Genomic DNA, 18,125 nt, shown 5'->3' with positions numbered 1-18,125 from the left:
ATGGAGCCGAGTGGGGGGCGCAGGGGCGGCGCCGACTCCGCGGCCCGGACCGTGTTGCGCACTTACTGCCCTGCGGGCCACAGGGCAAAATCGCCATAGGCCAAGGTGCATATAGAAAACAAAGGAGCATTAAGCCCAATCTTTGTCGTGTTTTCAAGGAAGAAAACGGAAATGTGTAGTCGAGCTTTTTTGTACCCTGAAGTGTTTTTTTTATTGCCCTAAGTGATTTCCACAGGTTCTGGAATAACTCTTACAGCTTTGCCTTGCGCCCTCCTCTTTCATGTGGGCTTTAAAAAAAAAAATCAAACCCACATATTAAAAGGGGGCTTTTTATCTGCCATCTAATGGCTTCAGAGCGATAATACACTATTATCTTCTTAAACCAGGAAAGGGGGAGGGGGGATTTTTCAGAAAAATTAAAAAAGAAAGTTTTTGTAGCTGTTCAGTTGCCACTAAGAGATTGCACAGTCAAACCGACTCTAAACACACTAGTTTGGATTCCTAAATATTTTCAAGTAAAGAATCTTCTCGTTTGAAACTTTGAATTAAAATAAAACACATTTACTCCACATATTTTTTAACAAAAAGAAAAGTCACATCAGGAAAATAACTGATTTTGTGGTAGCTGATGTAGTGTTTTCTTGTACGTGAATAGAATCCTGACATGTAGTGCACATTGATCCATAGCTTTAACTGACTCTGGGCTTTTGCTGACCAGGGTCTGTTTAATACACTCCATTCTAGGCCAAATCAGGACAAAAAGAAAAGATCCGAATCTAGGTATTTTATAATCTGCTTTTTAACCTCTAACCGCAGAGCACGCTGATCAGACCTCATATCTCGGAGGTTTAGGAGACAAGTTAGAACTGTAGCACGTACCCGTTCATTTCGTTTAATTTATGGTGTCTACGTCTGTGTTAGTGCGTCTGCACATAGGTGAGCATTCGAAGAAAGGAGGAAAGAGTAGGCCGCTCGTGTCGGAGCAAACAGTTCTGGGGCCAGACGCCCGCCCCTCGTAGACAGCAGCCTTTCCTTGGCACAGAAGGCACCACACCTCACACCACTCTCCCAGGCGCCTGATGGACTGAGCCCCACCAGGGGACGCCGCTCCCTGGGCCTGGGCAGGGCTCTCGCGGACTCTCTCTTGCCCTCTCTTCCCACCACAAGCACTGATGACTGTTGAAGTCGTGGGAAGCTTCCTTCCCTGCAGAAGAGAGAACGTAGCAATCTGGGCTCTGCTCCCAACCCCGTAGAGATGGCCCAAACTGACACCAAAACGCCGATGCTCTTCACTTCCAGACCAGACCGTTGACCCTCCATTCATTTTGCCTCTTGGAACGTTCTTTTATGCAGTCTTTTACTTAGTCTTTTAGGGCAGTCTGAGTACAAATCAAAAGTCTAACTTGTCTCTGATTCCTCCTGTTGTCTATGTGTATATGCGTGAGAATAGAGGTGGATGAGAGTGTGCGTGTGTGCGTGTGTGCAATTTTATACGTCTGTGTATTTTCTTAAGTACCTGTGCACACATAGAGTGCATTACTGCCACCTTTTTTCAATAAGCTGTTTTATCAGTTATGGCTTCTACAAGTTTGCTAATTTAGACTCCTTTATTGCCATATCTTTAAACTAACAATAGATGATTTCGGTATATATATATATTTTTTTTTGCTTATTTATAGGTGCTGTATTTTATTATCTGATTGTTAGGAAGGGATGAAAGGGGCAAATATTCTTTAGAGGGATAGACTGCCGGCAGTATTGGGTATAATTTACAAGATGTAGTTGTCATACTGTATATTACTGATTGAAAACTTTTTGACCGTATTGTGTATCATTGAAACCTTTGTCTTAGGTCAACATCTTTGGATGACATTTTAATGGTGCATTCATTATTTCTTAAGTTTAATATTATCTTTTTTTGATTTGGGGGTGGGAGGGAGTTATAATTTTAGAGGTATGCTCCCGCTATTACACCTCAGTGTGCTTGTATTAATTAACTTGTAGGACTTTGACTGTAAGATGTGAAACCACATTTCTTGCATGATGTTTTAGAAATTATATATTTCATTTACAGTCTTTTAACCTGCAGCTGCAGCACTTAGTTCAAGTTTTCACAAATTTAAGAGTCACTACACTAAAGACAATGCCTTTTCATGAATAAGAAGTTTTCAGAAGGCTCTAGGAGGCTATGAGGCAGGCTGTTTGTCTTTTGATAGTTGCATCATCTCTGAACTTGAAATCTGGTTCAGTGAGAAGAGAATTCAGAATGAAGGAGCTTAAGGGGATACAGATTAACATCTGGCTCAATTCAGGTGCATTAAGAAGAGCGAATTTGCATTAGTGACCCTTAGGACAGTGAGTAGCAGAGCCCCTGACAGTACTGTGGTGTCCTCTCCACAAAAACCTTGAGGGAATTTTGTCATGTGTGATGAATCACTAAATATCTGATTTTCATCAGAATCAAAAGCAGGGAGTTAACAGGAAATACTAGGATAGTGTTTTAATTTTAAAGGCATGACTGTTATATATGGAGGTATTAAATCTGAAAAAATTGAAAAATTATAAAATTGTTCATTCTTGTGGCCAAATAGTAACAGTCTAAAACAGCCACTTTGGCTCTTCCAAGCAATTTAGTCATTTTTGTTGTGTTTTTTGTGGGGTGTTTTTTTAACTAGGTTATTGTTTATTTCCATTCTGTCTTTTTTGCCAGACTTACATCTGGGTGCTTGATACAATCAGTTGGTTAAATTTTGCTTGCAGTTCTGTATTTGTATTTTTTCTTTATTTATTGTTTTTATTGCGATCCCAACCCTATCCTCTTCTGTGTTTAAGCTATCACCTTCTGTAATACTAAGAGCTGCCACTAAATAACAGAAATCTGTCAGCACAGGAAGTGTCCCTCCCTCCTCATTGCGCCCCTCATTTTGAGTCTAAGGGTTGATCTTTCATCTTGATAAGCAATATTCAAGTGCCTTGAACAGCATCCTCTCCGTGGGGTTTCACCTTCAGCTGGCTGGCGTTCCAAGCAGTGGCTCCCACAGGCAGCTGACCTCCCCCTCTTCACGCTCCATCGGTTTAAAAAGCTGATGTGTACCTCTCCCCTGGGGAAAACAGTTCCATACGAAACACTAACACTTAATTACAAGCTCCATTATACCATTTTAAATGGCTTCTTTTTGTTAATTGGAGGCAGTGTTCATAACTTTAGGTTTTTGCCATTACTTATCTGGCTAAGTGGAGGCCTAGCATAAAATCAGTGTTCACATCAGCCTCTTGCTCCTTGGTTCCTGCCCATGCTCTCCCGTGGTGTCTGAGGTGCAAGGTGTGTGGGTTCTGGCCTAGACCCATCCACCGCCCGGCTCCCAAGTGACTTCCCTTGAATCTCAAAATCAGTCAGGATGTCTGTGATTTCTGTCCACCAGACCAATTTTCTTGAGAAAGAGTAACCACAACCGTTAGCTCAATTTAATTATCCTCAGAGCCGACCTGCCTGAGGAACATCACAGCCCGAAGTGGCTCATGGTCAGCACACTGCCCTGGGATGCAGACTTGGGAGAAGTCTCCAGGAAATTCCAGGATCTTGACTCGTATGACTACTCTCAGACCCTGGCCATTGTATCTGGGCAAGTGACTGAGGCAAGAAGGTAACCATTCATGGCCTCCTGTACTTCCAGTGCACAAATGCCTCCCTGCCCAGTTTCCTTCCTGTTGGCATTTTTGTTTTCTCCCCACTTAAAAACCATCCTGTCCAATGTGGACATCCAGGTCTCCTGGTTGGTGGTCCACACCCAGAGTGCTATGGAGCTTTGGGTTAAGTGTTCCTCTATGCTTTCTCTGGCACGAGAGTCCCCCACCCTGGGTCCAGGAGGAAGGGAACACCCCATCTGCCTCCTTGGCGAGGGCGCATCAGTTGTGCAGCCCGAGAGCAAACCTAGCAGCAGGCAGGTTCTTTAATCCACGGGCGCGCTCCAGTGTCGACTCACTCCCCTAAGATCATGCAGCGTCATGCTCTGTCTGAGAGACTAGAGTAAGACTCACCAGGCATCTCGGGCTGCAGGAGGGTGCCTTCCAGCTAATGTTGGACTGGGTTTCTCTCTCTCTCCTGAACTCATGTTCTTTCATGCAGGACTAATCAATGAACTCTATTGACATTCTTTGCAATGTTTTTTATTCCTCTGATTTTAGAAAAACAAACCTCACTGAAAATAGCAGAGGAGCCCGGGGAGTATCTGCACATCCTGGGATTAGCACAAAGTGGAACAGTGATAGTGACTTACGAGAGCTGGCGCTGGGGGACCATAGCCTTTACCTTAAATGCACTATGACAGCCGCCTCTCCACGGGCCTATAAAAACAAGAGCCTGCTTGTGGCTATCCCAAGCCCCTGCTTTTGGAGGCCAGAAAGCCGGCTGTGAGGGGAGATGTAACAAGGCGCATCCCTTCAGGCTGGAGGTTTGGCTCCTTCCCTGGATGTCCTCCCTTGTCACAGCCCTCATTTATCCCCGTCTACCTCACTAGCCTATGCTCCCATTTGACATCACTCCTCACCCACACCCTCCGAACTGTGCAGCAAGTGGACTGGGGGAGAGAAAAAGCTAGAAGGGTGGCATCCATGATCGAAGCCTGGTGGGCAGGCATCTCTCTCTTGTGAGCACAACCTGACAGACAGCTGTGCTCTGTGAGGCCGTGGATTTTCCTCTTGACTTCCACCTGTTCCTAAAGATCTGTCAGCTGTTTCCTTGGCAGGCAGGGACAGTCTCAAGCCTCAAAGGGCCTTGTCTTTGGCCTGCCTTTCTTTCTGCCCATTTCTGCTCAGCTGTTAAGATCCATCACAGTCATTTTCCTTGCCCTGGGCTGCCCCTAAATGGCCACTTGAGGACACTTCCCTAGGGTTCCCGCCTGGCATGGGGGAACTCTGTCTTTATTCTCTCTGACACTGGGAGGTTAGGACTTCAGCTCCACTGTGACACTCCTTTGGAAACATCTCAAAGACAGGAGAGGATATAGCGTTCTCCCGCCCACTCACCCAGCCTTCAGTCACATGGCTCTTCCCACAAATATGCCAGTCTCCACCCAGTGCTAAAGGAAACCAGCTCCCAGGGCTGCTGGTTGGATGTGGGTCCATCCACCATGGTGGCCAAAGTGTTCTGATGGAAAAGATTTGGAAGTGGGAGCGTAAGATTGGTGCCATCACCGTACGCTTGAGCATTTACTGGTAAAAGCTCGCGTGTAAAAATGCCCCCAGTCCTTCTGCAGTTTCATTTGGGCCTTGATGGCAGGTGAGCCTTCGTGACCCACAAGGCAGAGCTCCTGCCCTGAGTGGCAAGGTGGTGGCCTGGGACTCCAACGTGATGTAGTTCCATTTCCCGGTCCATTGAGTGGCAGGCTGGCCAGCTCGCTTGCTTGCTAAGAGATTGGTCCAATTTGACAATACCATTCTCATTCCCAGCAGTGTCTGCCTTTTAGAAGATAAAACCTACTGGGGGAAGAAAGGAAGAAACAAGTTCCCAATTAAATTTCCAAAAAGATCCAGCCGTAAACCCCTTAGAGCAGCGGTTCTCAACCTGTGGGTCGTGACCCCTTTGGGGGTCAAACGACCCTTTCACAGGGGTCGCCTAAGACCATCGGAAAACATATATAATTACATACTGTTTTTGTGATGAATCACTATGCTTTAATTATGTTCAATTTGTAACAATGAAATTGGGGGTCACCACAACATGAGGAACTGTATTAAAGGGTCGCGGCATTAGGAAGGTTGAGAACCACTGCCTTAGAGCAATGGCCGCCAACCAGTGGTCCAAAAGGTTGGCGACCGCTGGTTTAAGGAAATCTTTGGATCAGCTGTCGCCAACTGGTGGTCCACAGGCCACTGCTGGTCCGTGAGGTCTGAAAGGCGACCGCTGCCCTAGAGGGGTGCTGAAGCTGAGGCCAGAGCCCTCTGGGTGAATCAAGGCAGCAGAGGACAGGGTGTGGGGAGCAGCCAGCTGAGCAAAATGAGCCCCATCCCAGAGTCTTCCTGCCCCAACAGCCCCAGCAGCCCGTGAGCCTCCTGCCTGGCCAGGGAAGAAAGGAAAATGCAACCCCCCTCACCAGTCCCACTTGCAGGAACTGCCCCACGACCAGGCTGCCTGCCACCTTTCCACCACCTCCTCCCTCCAAAGATCCCGTGTCCACGCTGACAGTGGCATCATCTCCATTTTCGTTGTTGGATGAAGTGACATTTAGCTTTAACAAGACATTTCCAAAGCACCTAGTCTCCTCAAAAATGCTGACTTTAAAAGTTGGTCATTGTAGACAAAGAATCCTAAAAAAGATTAGTGAGAAAAAGACATTAGGCTATTCATAAATGTGCGCTTTCCCCATCCCCTTTACTAAACTTTCAAAATACCTTTGAGTTGTTTTTCATGATCATTTTATCCAGTACTGTTAAGAAGTGTAGCCTACGTTACTGTAATTTCTGTAGTGTTTAGGCTTTCATTTTACCACAAGATGTGCTGTTTGCTATGTATCAAGCTTTCTGTGGTCAGAAAGGAAAGGTGCCTTATATCCCAATGTCACAGCTACATCCCTATGGAAAATAATCAGAAGCACAGTGTGTACGGAAGCTTTGGGACTTCCGTTGGTGAAACCAGACTCCCATCAGCAAGACACATGGAAGTGGCACGGGGCTGCTTTTGTTCTGTAGTTCCTTTTTTCTCCTTTTTCATTTTCCTTTTGTCTTTTTTTTTTTTTGTAGTTTGCTTTAAACAGAAAGCACTTAAATAGATGACTATATGTAAAAGCTCTGTGCAATAGAAATCATTTTTCTTCATTTTTAAGAGATAATGTATTGCACACCAAATGAACTCAAAGTAAGCTTTAGACCAGGACGATTCAGGTTGTGGATGAGTATGTTCACTGTAGTTCCGTTTATTCATGAACTGAAGGGAAACAGGCTTCCCTCCCCCCACCCCCGCCTGCCCATTGCTGACCACCAAGCTAGACCTGCAGGGCGCTTGGCCAGAACCGCTGTCTGGGCGGCAGCGTGGGGGTGTTTGTGACTCAGCAGCTGAGAACCTCCCTTCCAGCACTTAACCTTTTCTTGTTGAGATGGATTGACTGCTACTGACCTGCCAGCGTGCGTGAGGATAATTATAAAAGGATGTTTCCTTGAGGAAAAAAAAAATATTTCTATCCTCTTCTATTTATTATTAGGTTAATCATTTAAGTACTTATCAGGAGTATATTGTTGTTTTGTGTGTTGTTGTTGTTGTTGTTGTTATAAATGCTTTTTGCTATCACTCCAGTGGTTACTGTCTTCTGCCTCCTGCCCTCCCCATCCCACACCCCAAAAAAGAACCGAAAGGCCTGGGGATTTGACTGGGGGCAGAGGGGGGTTCTCCCGCAGAATTAGACGTCTGTCTCCAGGGTAGCCACTCAAACACTGGTGGTCTTCACGTGGCTTTTTAAATGAGAGTTGATGAACAAAAACCTACCAGTGTGAGGAAATGCCGAGTTGAAGAACACTTGTGTGAGGAGCTGCAGAGGAGACTTAGAAAAGCAAGGTTGAGTTCCCCAAAGCCTCCTAGAGCCTCTGTAAGACTTCTGGGTTCATGAAGTTTCCGCGAGGAGCCCTGGTCAGAGAGGGCGCGGCGGCCTGGCCAAGGCTATGACTTCCGAGGGAGAGAATGGTTTCTTGTAAGGCTCATGTGGGTTGACATGTTTTAGTTGGCTGTTGTTGTTGTTGTTGTTGTTGTTGTTTTTCTTGCATACGAATTTGGTCAAAACCATCTGTTGAAGCAACAGTGTTCTTAGTTTGGCTGTGGCTTGAGGATCCACACCAAGGAGGTCATGGGGGAGCCCCTCTCCCCCTTACTGTGGTTAAGTGTGGAGGGAAGTTAGATGTGGGCAGAGCTTTCTGTGGTGGAAGCACAGCCAACAAGACACCCAGTTGCTTGCAAAGGGGTGTGAGGGCGGAGTGGGTCTGGCCTCGGGCCTGGGAGCTCACCCTCATGGGCACAAGAGAAGGAAGCTCCCCCAGGCCAAAGCAGGGGCTCTACTCACCCCCTCTGGAGCCAGACCGCTGTCTCTGCTCCCACCCACCGACCCCCGACTCACTTTCCACGTCATGACTTTCCCCTTCTCTGAAGTCATTTGGAGGTCCTGGCTCTGTTCTCATCTCTCCAAGAATGCCCTCCAATGAAAGAACTGTCCTCATCCCCGCCCCAAAGGGTTTCCATCTCTCTCTAATTAGTCTATGCATGTCTCTCTCTTGAGCCGTTTTCTGCCTCTTGAGAAAACGGGCATCTCATGTCCCACCTTCTGAGACCCCTCAGAAAATGCTGTGCATTTTGGAGATGTGAGGATTCGTTCAAAATTCTTAAAGCATTTGAGAATAGCTTGTTATAAAATAAAAGTGGGGAAAGAAAAGGTTTTCCCACATCCCTTCCCACTGAGTAAGACCTAGCTCTTTGCAATTGTGCAATAACTACTTGCCTGCGAGCGGGTAGCCACGCTCCTGTCCAGACTACTAACACAGCACAAGCCAGGCGCGCTCACGGAGTGGCGACTTCTTCCGGAGAATTCTTAATAAGCTCAGCTCCCCCCAGTGTATCGTGGTGTCTTACATTTTAGCAGTATTTTATATTTTCTGTAACGCACTAAGTCTTAGATGTTTTTAGAGCTTGTTTGTTAATACTCACAATCACAGACTTTTTTAAAAGATCCTCACAGAGACCCAACTGACCAAAAAAAAAAAAAAAATGGCATCATTTATTTGTACAAATAGCTTTGAGAAGCCTCTGCTGTGTTGCTGTGACCCATCTCTGGTAACATTTTATTTCTTGCTATTTGTTTTCAACATTAAGTCAAAAGTTGCTCCGGCTGGCATGGGGGTGGGGGAGGCACCCGTCAGACCCTCGGCCTTGTCCCTTCTGTCTTTGGTTAGCCATACGATGTTTGTTCTCAGCACTGTACAACGGTCCCTATATGATATGGAGAAGCAATATCACTGTATGAAACTCACACCATGTATTATTATTATTCACTAGCACCCTAGGTGTGATAATTGAAGTAAATATCTTTTATACAAACACAAGAATGTGTGGGTTGTTTTTATTTAAAGTGCTCTGGCCTGAGAAGCAGCAAACATTGTCATTCTGGGTTGAAAGGCACCTCGAGAATTGCCAGCCGAGGCAGCCGTTCCTCCACCTTCCCATGGTCCGGTGGTGTGTGGCGTCCTGGCGGATGGCAGCAGAAACCTGGGCCTGGGTAGGGTGCAAAGGCCCCACGGTCCAGTTTCCCATGCAGACATGGTACCTGCTCCGTAAGGGCCTTTGTCCCTGCTCGCTGTCGTCACCTTTATTGTTTGGGGGCCCTTGAAGCCCTGACCTCCCCAGCATCCACTTTATTGTCTGTGAAAAGGTGGCCCACAGTGCTGGGTCTGGCACTGGGCCGATGGTAGCTTGGGTGCCCAAGGCCACAGACGGGTACCGCTGCCTGGCCTCAGCCTGCGCTGTGGGGTCCCGCGCTGTGTCCCTGACTCCTGATGTGAAGAAGGAGCAGCCGAGGGCACCTGTTAATGCAGGCCAGTGAGTTCCCACTCAGGAAAAGGGAACTGAGTCGTGTGGGTTTCTGGAATGATCTGGCACCTGAGAAGGGGCCTGTCTCTCCTGCCAGTCTCAGGGCTGGAGGAGGGAGAGCTCTGAGAATTGGCTGCTAGGTGGTCCGAATGCTATGACAGGTGTTTCTCATCTTGAGATCTACAGGGTTGGAAGAGAGTCGCCATCCTTACTGATGTATGACTGATTGGGAGGTGTTTGTTCGTTGTGCATTAAGCTGTGGTTTTCAGAATGTGAAGCTCCTATATGTGACACAGAAACATGAGTTAAACGGGACTCAAGCCTCCAGTGCGAAACCCCGGAGCCTGGGACAGTCTCGCATCAGTGCCAGGTGCTCCTGGCAGCCCCGGGTTTCATCTGGTCACGCGAGGACATGGGTCTGCCTAAAGCTGCCCCCAGATCTCTGCCCCCTCCCCTCAGATGGGAGAATTAGCATAAAACCACTAGAGCTCCTGCAGTTTGACAAGTCAAGTCTAGCTCAGCTAACATTCTGCTATTTTTCTGTTTGCTAGTTTAGGTATGCCCCAATTTTTAAAGATCCACTAGCTAAATTAAAATACAAAATGTTAAAAAAAAATACACTTAGCACAAAGTCCTTTTACCCCTAAAGTCTCCCCAAGTGCTTTTAAAGTGAGACTTAATGAAGCAAAACGGCAGTTGCACATGGTGTTGCAGGCCCGACTCTGCTTCTGTAAACTGCCAGTTCCAGCGGCAGCAGAGGAAGCAAGATTTCGTGTTGTGGCTGCAAGTGGGCGATGCCCCGCCCCGGCAGAGGGCTTAGCCGCCCTGCGTGTGGCCTTTCTCCTCGCCCTGTAGTTAAGTGGGTCTGAATGAAATAATGTGCCTTATTTGATGCCCTGAGGAAACACAATTGCAGATGTACAGGGAATGGCAACAAGATGATATAATTATTGGAGGGAAGGAGGGGGGGGTGTCGTCTGCCATGATCCTGTCTGCTGATTTTAAAAGGGCCTCTAGCCCGGCCCATTGGCTCCGTTGTTTAGAGCGTTGTCCTGTGCACCAGGGGGTTGCAGGTTCAATTCCTGGTCAGGGCACTCACCACAGGCAACTGACCAATGTTTCTCTCTCACATCGATGTTTCTCTCTCCCTCCCTTCTTTAAAATCAATTAAAAAACAAACAAACATACCCTCGGGTGAGGATTTTGAAGGGGGCTCCAAGTGGCTGTCTTGGGACCTGGTTGCTTCTTCCTCCGCGGCTCTTGCATGGCAGCTCTGGGGGTCACTGCTTCCGCACTGGCGCACAGGCACGGCATTGGTTCCTGTAGGGTGGTGAGAACCGGATGGTGATGTTGGGGCGCAGTGGGGCCGGTCTTCAAGTTCCTGATGGGAGTCTGGCCCACCCAGCGTGCAGTGAGCTGTGTTAGTGGCAGTGGGAGATGCGGCCCGCGCCCGGTTTGGGTGGGCATTCACAGGTTCCTGCCTCTTCCGAGAAGCTTGGGCTCTCAGAATGTCGGGGGAAAGCACCGTTTTGGGGTTTTTTTCCAAGCAAAATGGTTTGTGGACAGGTAAAGCAGAGCTGCTCTGTTCAAGGCGCGGTGGGGGTTGCTCCAGGGAGTCAGATTTGAGGACCCCACTCACTGGCCAGGGGGGCGTAGGCCGTTCCTTGTGGTCAGGGGGCACTGCGTTGGAGTTGGAGACCCAGCATCTCCTCTTACCAGCTGGCGTGACATGGGCAAGTCTTGGTTCATGCTCGAGAAATCTTTTCTGAAAGAATGAATGAATTTAACTTCTTTGAGCTTCTCTTTCCATCTCTGGAAAGGGAATATAATAATGCCAGTCTCACAGGGCTGCTGAGACGACTAAGTGATAATACCTGCACACTGTTCAGCATGGCACCTGGGCCCATGGCGGGCACCTGGGTCATGTTCGTGGCTGTCAGCCAGGATAATAGACAGGGCATCAAATACGGCACATTATCTGGTTGCTAGAGCAGCTGCCTGCAGTCAAAGTTGTTTCCACCTCAGGGCCAGGCTCTCCGCAGGTTAGCCAGAGCACCAGCGGCTGCCAGCCTCAGCTCCCCGTGATGACACCTGTGACGTACCCATTGGCACCCAGGTTAGGCAGCAGAGTCCTCCACACCCTGCAGCTCACCAGCCCCTGATGAAAACTCAAGGCTCGGTGTCCTTGAATGTCCGAGGCTGCCCCCACTGGACTCAGTCACAGACGGAAAGGAGGACCTCCCTGCTCCCCACTCTTGGGGAGAGGGGGCTGCACCCTCCACAGAGGCGGCTCCCTCTTAGAGACCCATCTGACTTAAGCATCTGTCAAAGCTGATCCCCATCCACTTACAGCCGAACCCAGAAGCCTCCCATGTTTGAGGAGACTAGATCCTCTGGGGCCCTGGTTCTCACTGCAGGTGACTGTACCCCTGGGACAGTTGGCAATGTCTGGAGACATTTGGGGCTGTCGCAGTGGGTGGGGATGCTACTGGCAACTACAGCCGTGATGTTCAACCAGTGTACTGCGAGAATTTATAAAACATCAGGGGCACTGACCACTCTTCCCTTATATTGTCAAATTAAAAAAAAAATGACAACAGCCAACGCAATAGCCATCCTGTGTGACTGAATCAAAATTGTACCTATTTTTTTTCTGTCAGATTGGCAAAAATATGTTTTTTGGTGTGCCACAGAATTTTAGTAATTAGGTTATATGTGCCATGAGATTTTTAAAAAGGTTTAAAATTGCTGCTCTAGAGCAGTGGTTCTCAACCTTCTGGCCTTTTAAATACAGTTCCTCATGTTATGACCCAACCATAAAATTATTTCTGTTGCTACTTCATAACTGTAATGTTGCTACTGTTATGAACCGTAATGTAAATATCTGATATGCAGGATGGTCTTAGGCGACCCCTGTGAAAGGGTCATTCGACCGCCAAAGGGGTCGCGACCCACAGGTTGAGAACCACTGCTCTAGAGGATGCCAAACCTGCTGATAAACACCCTACGATGCATAGAACAGTCCTCCCACGCCCACAAACAATGGCATGGCCCCAGACATCGATGGTGCTGAGCATAGAGTGGCAGAGTTCCTTCACTGGTACCTTGAGCGGATCGATAGTCACTGAGGACTGCTGTGTGCCAGCGACGTGCTCCAAGCTAGGTGTCCAGTGGCCTCGAGTCGCTCACAGCCCAAAGGGGAGACAGACCAGATGCTGAACCACAGCTGAGACTGGTCTTGTCATTGGTACTGAGGGGCATCTGAGTAGCAACTTGGGAAAGGGCAGACTTCACAGGGAGCGGCCTTCAGACAGGAAGAGGCACTTCGGGTAAGCAGGCCAGGACAGTACACCAAATTGAGGGGCGGCACATGCTCAGAGGCAAGTGTCAGAGGGACAGCAAGGGCTGTGCTGGGGAAGGTGCGCCGGCGGGGAGAGGGTGACCATGCTGATAAACACAGAGCCAGCCTGGAGGTGAGCCAGCTCTAGGTGAGGCTGTTCTTTCCACCCGGCATCTAGAAGGACTCGGGTGTCGCCGAGAGCATCTGCAGCCATGCTTGGGTGCAAGGGTCCCAGCTGGGGAGAGTGTCCCCAGCCCCTCCACCACGTGTGCACACATTAGCGAGGTGCAAGGTCACCGTGGGGCCTCGTGCTGGCACATGTGTAGTCCCAATGCCAGGGCCAGTTTGTGCCCGTTACGTTTGAGTCGCACATCTACGTAGAGAATGCGCCCAGCAAAGGGGTGTCCTAGAGATACAGATGGAGCGTCATTAGCTTACCAGTGGACCCCAGGTGGCCAGAGTGAACGAGTGGAAAGAGAACCGTGTGCAGGGGCGGTGCCAGGTGCAGCATGTTCCCAGCTCAGCAAGGGGGAGAACCAGCAAAGGAGACTGAGGAGGGGCGGCCAGCAGGACAGGAAGCCGGGAGGGTGCAGTGACCTGGAAACCAGGTGCCCATGGGTCAGTAAGACGAGGGCTGAGCACAGAGATGAGTGATGCTGGTAAGGACAGTTGACATAGTGAGTATCTGAGTCTGATGGGAAAGGTTTAGGAAAGTGAACACATAGAATAGAAGACTTATTCTAGCTGGAGCGGGCAGTGAAGTCAGGAGGAAAGAGAGTTGGGGGAGGGGATGAAGAGGAGAGGAGAGAGAGTCAGATGGGGGACCATGCGCTGTAGTTGTGGAAAGGAGAAGCAAGAGCTGGTGCTGCAGGAGAGGAAGGACACTGGCAGGAATGGGGGCCCTTGCACAGGAGTGAGGGGCTGGCACCTGCAGGCACAGGGAGTGCTCAGCACTCATCTCTGGCCACCCGGGGACAGACAGGTGCAGAGGCGGGGAGGGGGTGGGTGTGTGAGCTGCTCGCTCCCCTCAGAGCTCTCCACGCAGAGAGACTTGTGCATTTAGCAGCCCCAGAGCGCCTACCTGGCTTGCAGGTGGCTGATTGAATAACAGAGTCCCCCACATCCCCTGCAAAGAAAGTGGTAGACACAACTTCCCAGGCCTTGCCATCCGACTGCAGTTGTGATAAGTTCTGCATTTAATCAGTGTGCAGTCAGAAATCGTTCTTGACCTTAAGTCATAGTCCAGCCTCCTTAAGTTTTGGCCTTGACCTTGCTTTGCTGTTTCTCCCTCTGTGAAATGGACTCTCTAGGACAGCGGTCGCCAACCAATGGTCCGCAGAGCACTGGTGGTCCGTGAGGTCCGACAGGTTGGCGACTGCTGCTCTAGGAAGATTCCCCCGGAAGGAGGTGGTTTCATGAACTTTCATGAGGGTAGGAGGCTGCCTTGGGCCCATCTCACAGGGCCTTCTGCCACCTTGCAGAGGCAGGAGTTCTCTCCACCCTCCCTCCCCTCCCCCCCACACTCATCTGTGTGTCGCCCGCCTAGATGCAGGCATCTCCCCCAGATGCAGATACTCGGTTTTGCATGCTCTGTACTCCTGAATACCCTTTCTCTTGAGCACATCCCCTCATACAGTGTCTGCCCATCGTGCTGCCCCATCTGGCATCTGTCCAGAGTGGTGCCCAGGTCCCTCCGCCACACCCCTGCTGCTTCCCGCTGCACTGCTATTTGACCAAACCCTCCCCATGGTTCGCTCCAGCCCTCACCCCCTCAGCCTTTCTTGCGGCACCAGTGATCCCTCCTTACCCGTTGATGCTCCCTATTCAGCTTGGTGCCTTAACACACTTTCTCCTGATGTCCATCCTGCCTCCTGCTTCCTTTTCTCCAGGTCTTTCCCAGGACGCCTCTGAAAATGTCAGCGTTCCAGGAGGCCCTGGCCATTCTCACTGCAGTGCCCCCTGGGCTCCCACATCTGCTGCTGGGGGCTCAGCCAGCCCTGGGCCCTGAGCTCCCGCCAGCCTGCATCTCCCCCGTCAGGCCCAGGGGTCCAGCTTCCCACACAGAGGTCCCCTTAGCTGTTCACTAGCTCGTCATCCTCAGTACAGCAAACCACGCTGCTGCTCACCCGTTCCCCGTGTCGGGACCAGTTCCAGGCATGGAAGAGCACGCCCCTCCTTCAGGGACACCCACGTGGTCAGGCTCCTGGCCTTCTCATCCCTCCAGTGCAGAATGGCAGGTCCGTCCATGGGGCTCCCAGACAATGTCCAGATCCTGCCACTGCAGCCTCGGGTCCGTGCCCCTGCTTAGGGCCTTCATTCAGTCTTATCCCATCACCTGCACTGCCCAGCCTTGCCCAGCCTCTTCCCTGGGGTTCACGGGCAGCCATCCTCCATGTCTGCTGTGAGCATGCCAGTCAGCCCTCAGTTTCATGCACAGCCACCTCTTCACTCAGCCTTGCACCCCCAGAGATCAACTTAGCGGCTAACCCAGTGTCTGGGTGCGTTTGCAGCAGCAGCAGCAGCAGTGGCAGGCTGTGCAGGCCAGTTTAACAAAGCCCCTGGCGCCGCAGGCTGGGGCTGCCTGGGATGAAGGGTTGCTGTCAGGGCCCTCACACATTCACAGTGTCACATGTGTGCTCGGGCAGGGAGCTGTGTGCCCAACCCCTTAGCAGCAGGCACAGACACAAATACACAGGAACACCCGCCTGGGGACCCCACTTCCCGCTCGTGCACACAGATGCCTCCAGAGGCTGCAAGTCGCTCCCACCCCAGGGTCCTGGCTGAGACCAGGCTGGGATGGCCACAGGCTGGTGACAGACAAAATATGCCGTCCACGGAGTCTTCTCACTGGCATTTTATTCAGCCCTCACGTCATGCTTCCCTCTGCACCATGCTGCGTGCACACCTCCAGGGACGCGGGCTCGCTCTGCTGGGCAGCAGTCCCCCGCTCCACAGGTTCCCCACCTCTGCCCTGTCTCTTCTGTCCCCCGGGCCCTCATCCCTGAAAATGAGATGCTCCTCACCTAGCCTTCTCTGGGCTCCATACCTCCATTCGTGCTGGGGTCTGTGTACGCACCCCCACGGTCATCGCAACACCATTTTTGGATGTGCTCCTGATGTGGCTGTCCTTATGGATTCCCCGTGGCCGGAACGTTCCCTCTCGCGGTTCCTCTCCCCCATCTCACCACGACTTCTGTCCACCTCGCCTCCTAAGCACGTGTGGCACAGCAAGGTGACACTGCTCTCCAGTCCCATCCTGCAGGTCTGAGACCACAGGACCCCACCTCCAGGCCAGCGGGTCATGGCATTGGGGGTCTCTCTGGGCCTCTTGCCCATGGGGTCTGCTTAAAGCTCTCGTAGGCCATCCAGGACCTACACGCTCCCAACCCTGACACCCACAGGCCTCCCTCTTCAACTTGGCCCTGCCCTCGGGTCCAATCTCTTCCCCCAGCCCCACCTTGGACCCTCACTTCCGCCACCACTGACCTGCCAGGTACAAAGAGGTGCTCAGTGGTGTCTAAAGGAAGAAATCTATTCAGGATCTGAACCATTTGGGCCTTGCCCCATGTACGGAAGGGCTTAGACATAGCCATGGTGGACACCCTGGGGGTTGGTCTCAGGCTGGGAAGCCTCCGTTCATCTGTTCTGACTGCCTGGACTGTGGTGAGGTGTGTAAAGGGTTTGGCATGCAGCAGTCACCTAGGAGATTGTGCGGGTGGAGCGGGTGAAGCCGACTGCCCCTGCCCCTGCCCCTGCCCGGCCTGGGTTTGGCCAGTTGGTCCGCAGGATTCACAGTAAAGGGCGAGTCCACCTGGAAGGCACAGGGGCCCTGCTGGTATTGCATAGCCTGGGGTCTTTGGGCATTTCTGAGACCACAGTGCCCCCTGGTGGCCATGCAGTCCTTCCAAAGGAGAGCACCATGTGCCTCAGGGCTTGGGCCTCCCTCTCTGGGGAGGTTTGTTGTCACCATTTTACAGATGAGGCCCAGACCAGGTGGCTCAGCTGCCCAGAGTCACAGCCAACCAGAAGTAGGGCCAGAACTCAAACTTGGGTCTGCCTGGCTTCCAAGCCACCACTGTCCGTCCTGCCAGCCACTGCGAAGGCTCCCACCGGGCCTAGGCTGGGAGAACATCCACATCTCCCACCTCCCAAAAGGGCAGGGACGTGGATTTGCCTGGTGGGAAAGACACTGTACACTTGGATGGAGGAGAAAGGGACAGGGATTCCTGGGTCCTCACCACCCGCATCCCCACCACTGTGCTGGAGCCTGTTGGGTGAGGGGCTACTGGTGTCAGCTCCAGAGGTGGGGCCCCTCCCTCCCCCGCCTTACTTGGTCTGAGGGAGGCCTGCCCACCCCACACTGCACCTCAGTGCCTTTCTCCACCACTGCTGCCCCCGAGCCTCTTCTGGTCACTGACCCAGGGCAGCAGCCCTGGGAGAAACTTGGGGCTCCTTGTGTTCAGCCCCCGTGCCCTGCTTGACAGGCAGGGGGTGGCCAGGCTCACCCAGCTGGTCATGGCAGAGCCAGGGTGGACCATGTTCCCCAAGTCCTGGACCTGGACTCCTTCCCTTCCCCGGGGGTTTCATGAGCACAGAGAGTTCTTGGGCCAGGAGTGCCCCGGACCCTGCTGGCTGCTCCGACGGCAGTCCTTCAGGCAGAAGAAGGTGGGGAGGGAGCAGCCAGCACTCCGCTGTGGCCCCCAGGAAGTCCTGCTTATGGCCTGGTGGTTGGAGTGGCAGGGAGGGGACAGGCACCCGGGTCCCACCAGGCTCCCTCTGATGGCCGTGTCTTCCCTTGGCTACAGGGCGCTGTGCAGAGCTGCAGGTCCACGTCACCGAGGCCATGGCCATGGTGACTGAGCAGAGGGAGCTGATCGCCCGCCTGGAGCAGGATCTCAGCACCATCCAGTCCATCCAGCGGCCAGATGCCGAGGTGAGTCCCCCCTACTCCCTCCCTCCTGACCACCCACTAAGGCAGCAGTTCTCAACCTTTGGCAGTCGAACGACCCTTTCACAGGGCTCGCCTAAGACCATCTTGTATATCAGATATTTACATTACGATTCATAACAGTATCAACATTACAGTTATAAAGTAGCAACGAAAATAATTTTATGCTTGGGTCACAACATGAGGAACTGTATTTAAAGGGCCAGAAGGTTGAGAACCACTGAATGACCAAACTAGAATGCGCAGGCAATATATTCACTTGCTGAGAGAAGCTG

At 51.2% G+C, this 18,125-nt stretch overlaps 1 protein-coding gene across 2 annotated transcripts in view; it reads left to right on the top strand.

Annotated features, from left to right (window-relative positions):
• Positions 1-18,125, top strand: part of CUX1 (cut-like homeobox 1) — a 372,075-nt gene that overhangs the window by 345,114 nt on the left and 8,836 nt on the right. For both annotated transcript variants that reach the window (XM_006773399.2, XM_006773398.2), the window contains exon 15: positions 17,708-17,835. In XM_006773399.2, the coding sequence (XP_006773462.1) occupies positions 17,708-17,835 (128 nt within the window). The remainder of the gene's footprint in view (positions 1-17,707; positions 17,836-18,125) is intronic.

The sequence above is a fragment of the Myotis davidii genome, unplaced genomic scaffold (assembly GCF_000327345.1).
Source record: "Myotis davidii unplaced genomic scaffold, ASM32734v1 scaffold726, whole genome shotgun sequence".
NCBI classification, from domain to species: domain Eukaryota; kingdom Metazoa; phylum Chordata; class Mammalia; order Chiroptera; family Vespertilionidae; genus Myotis; species Myotis davidii.
Note: the sequence above shows the minus strand (reverse complement) of the source record. Positions and strands in the feature narration are given on the sequence as shown.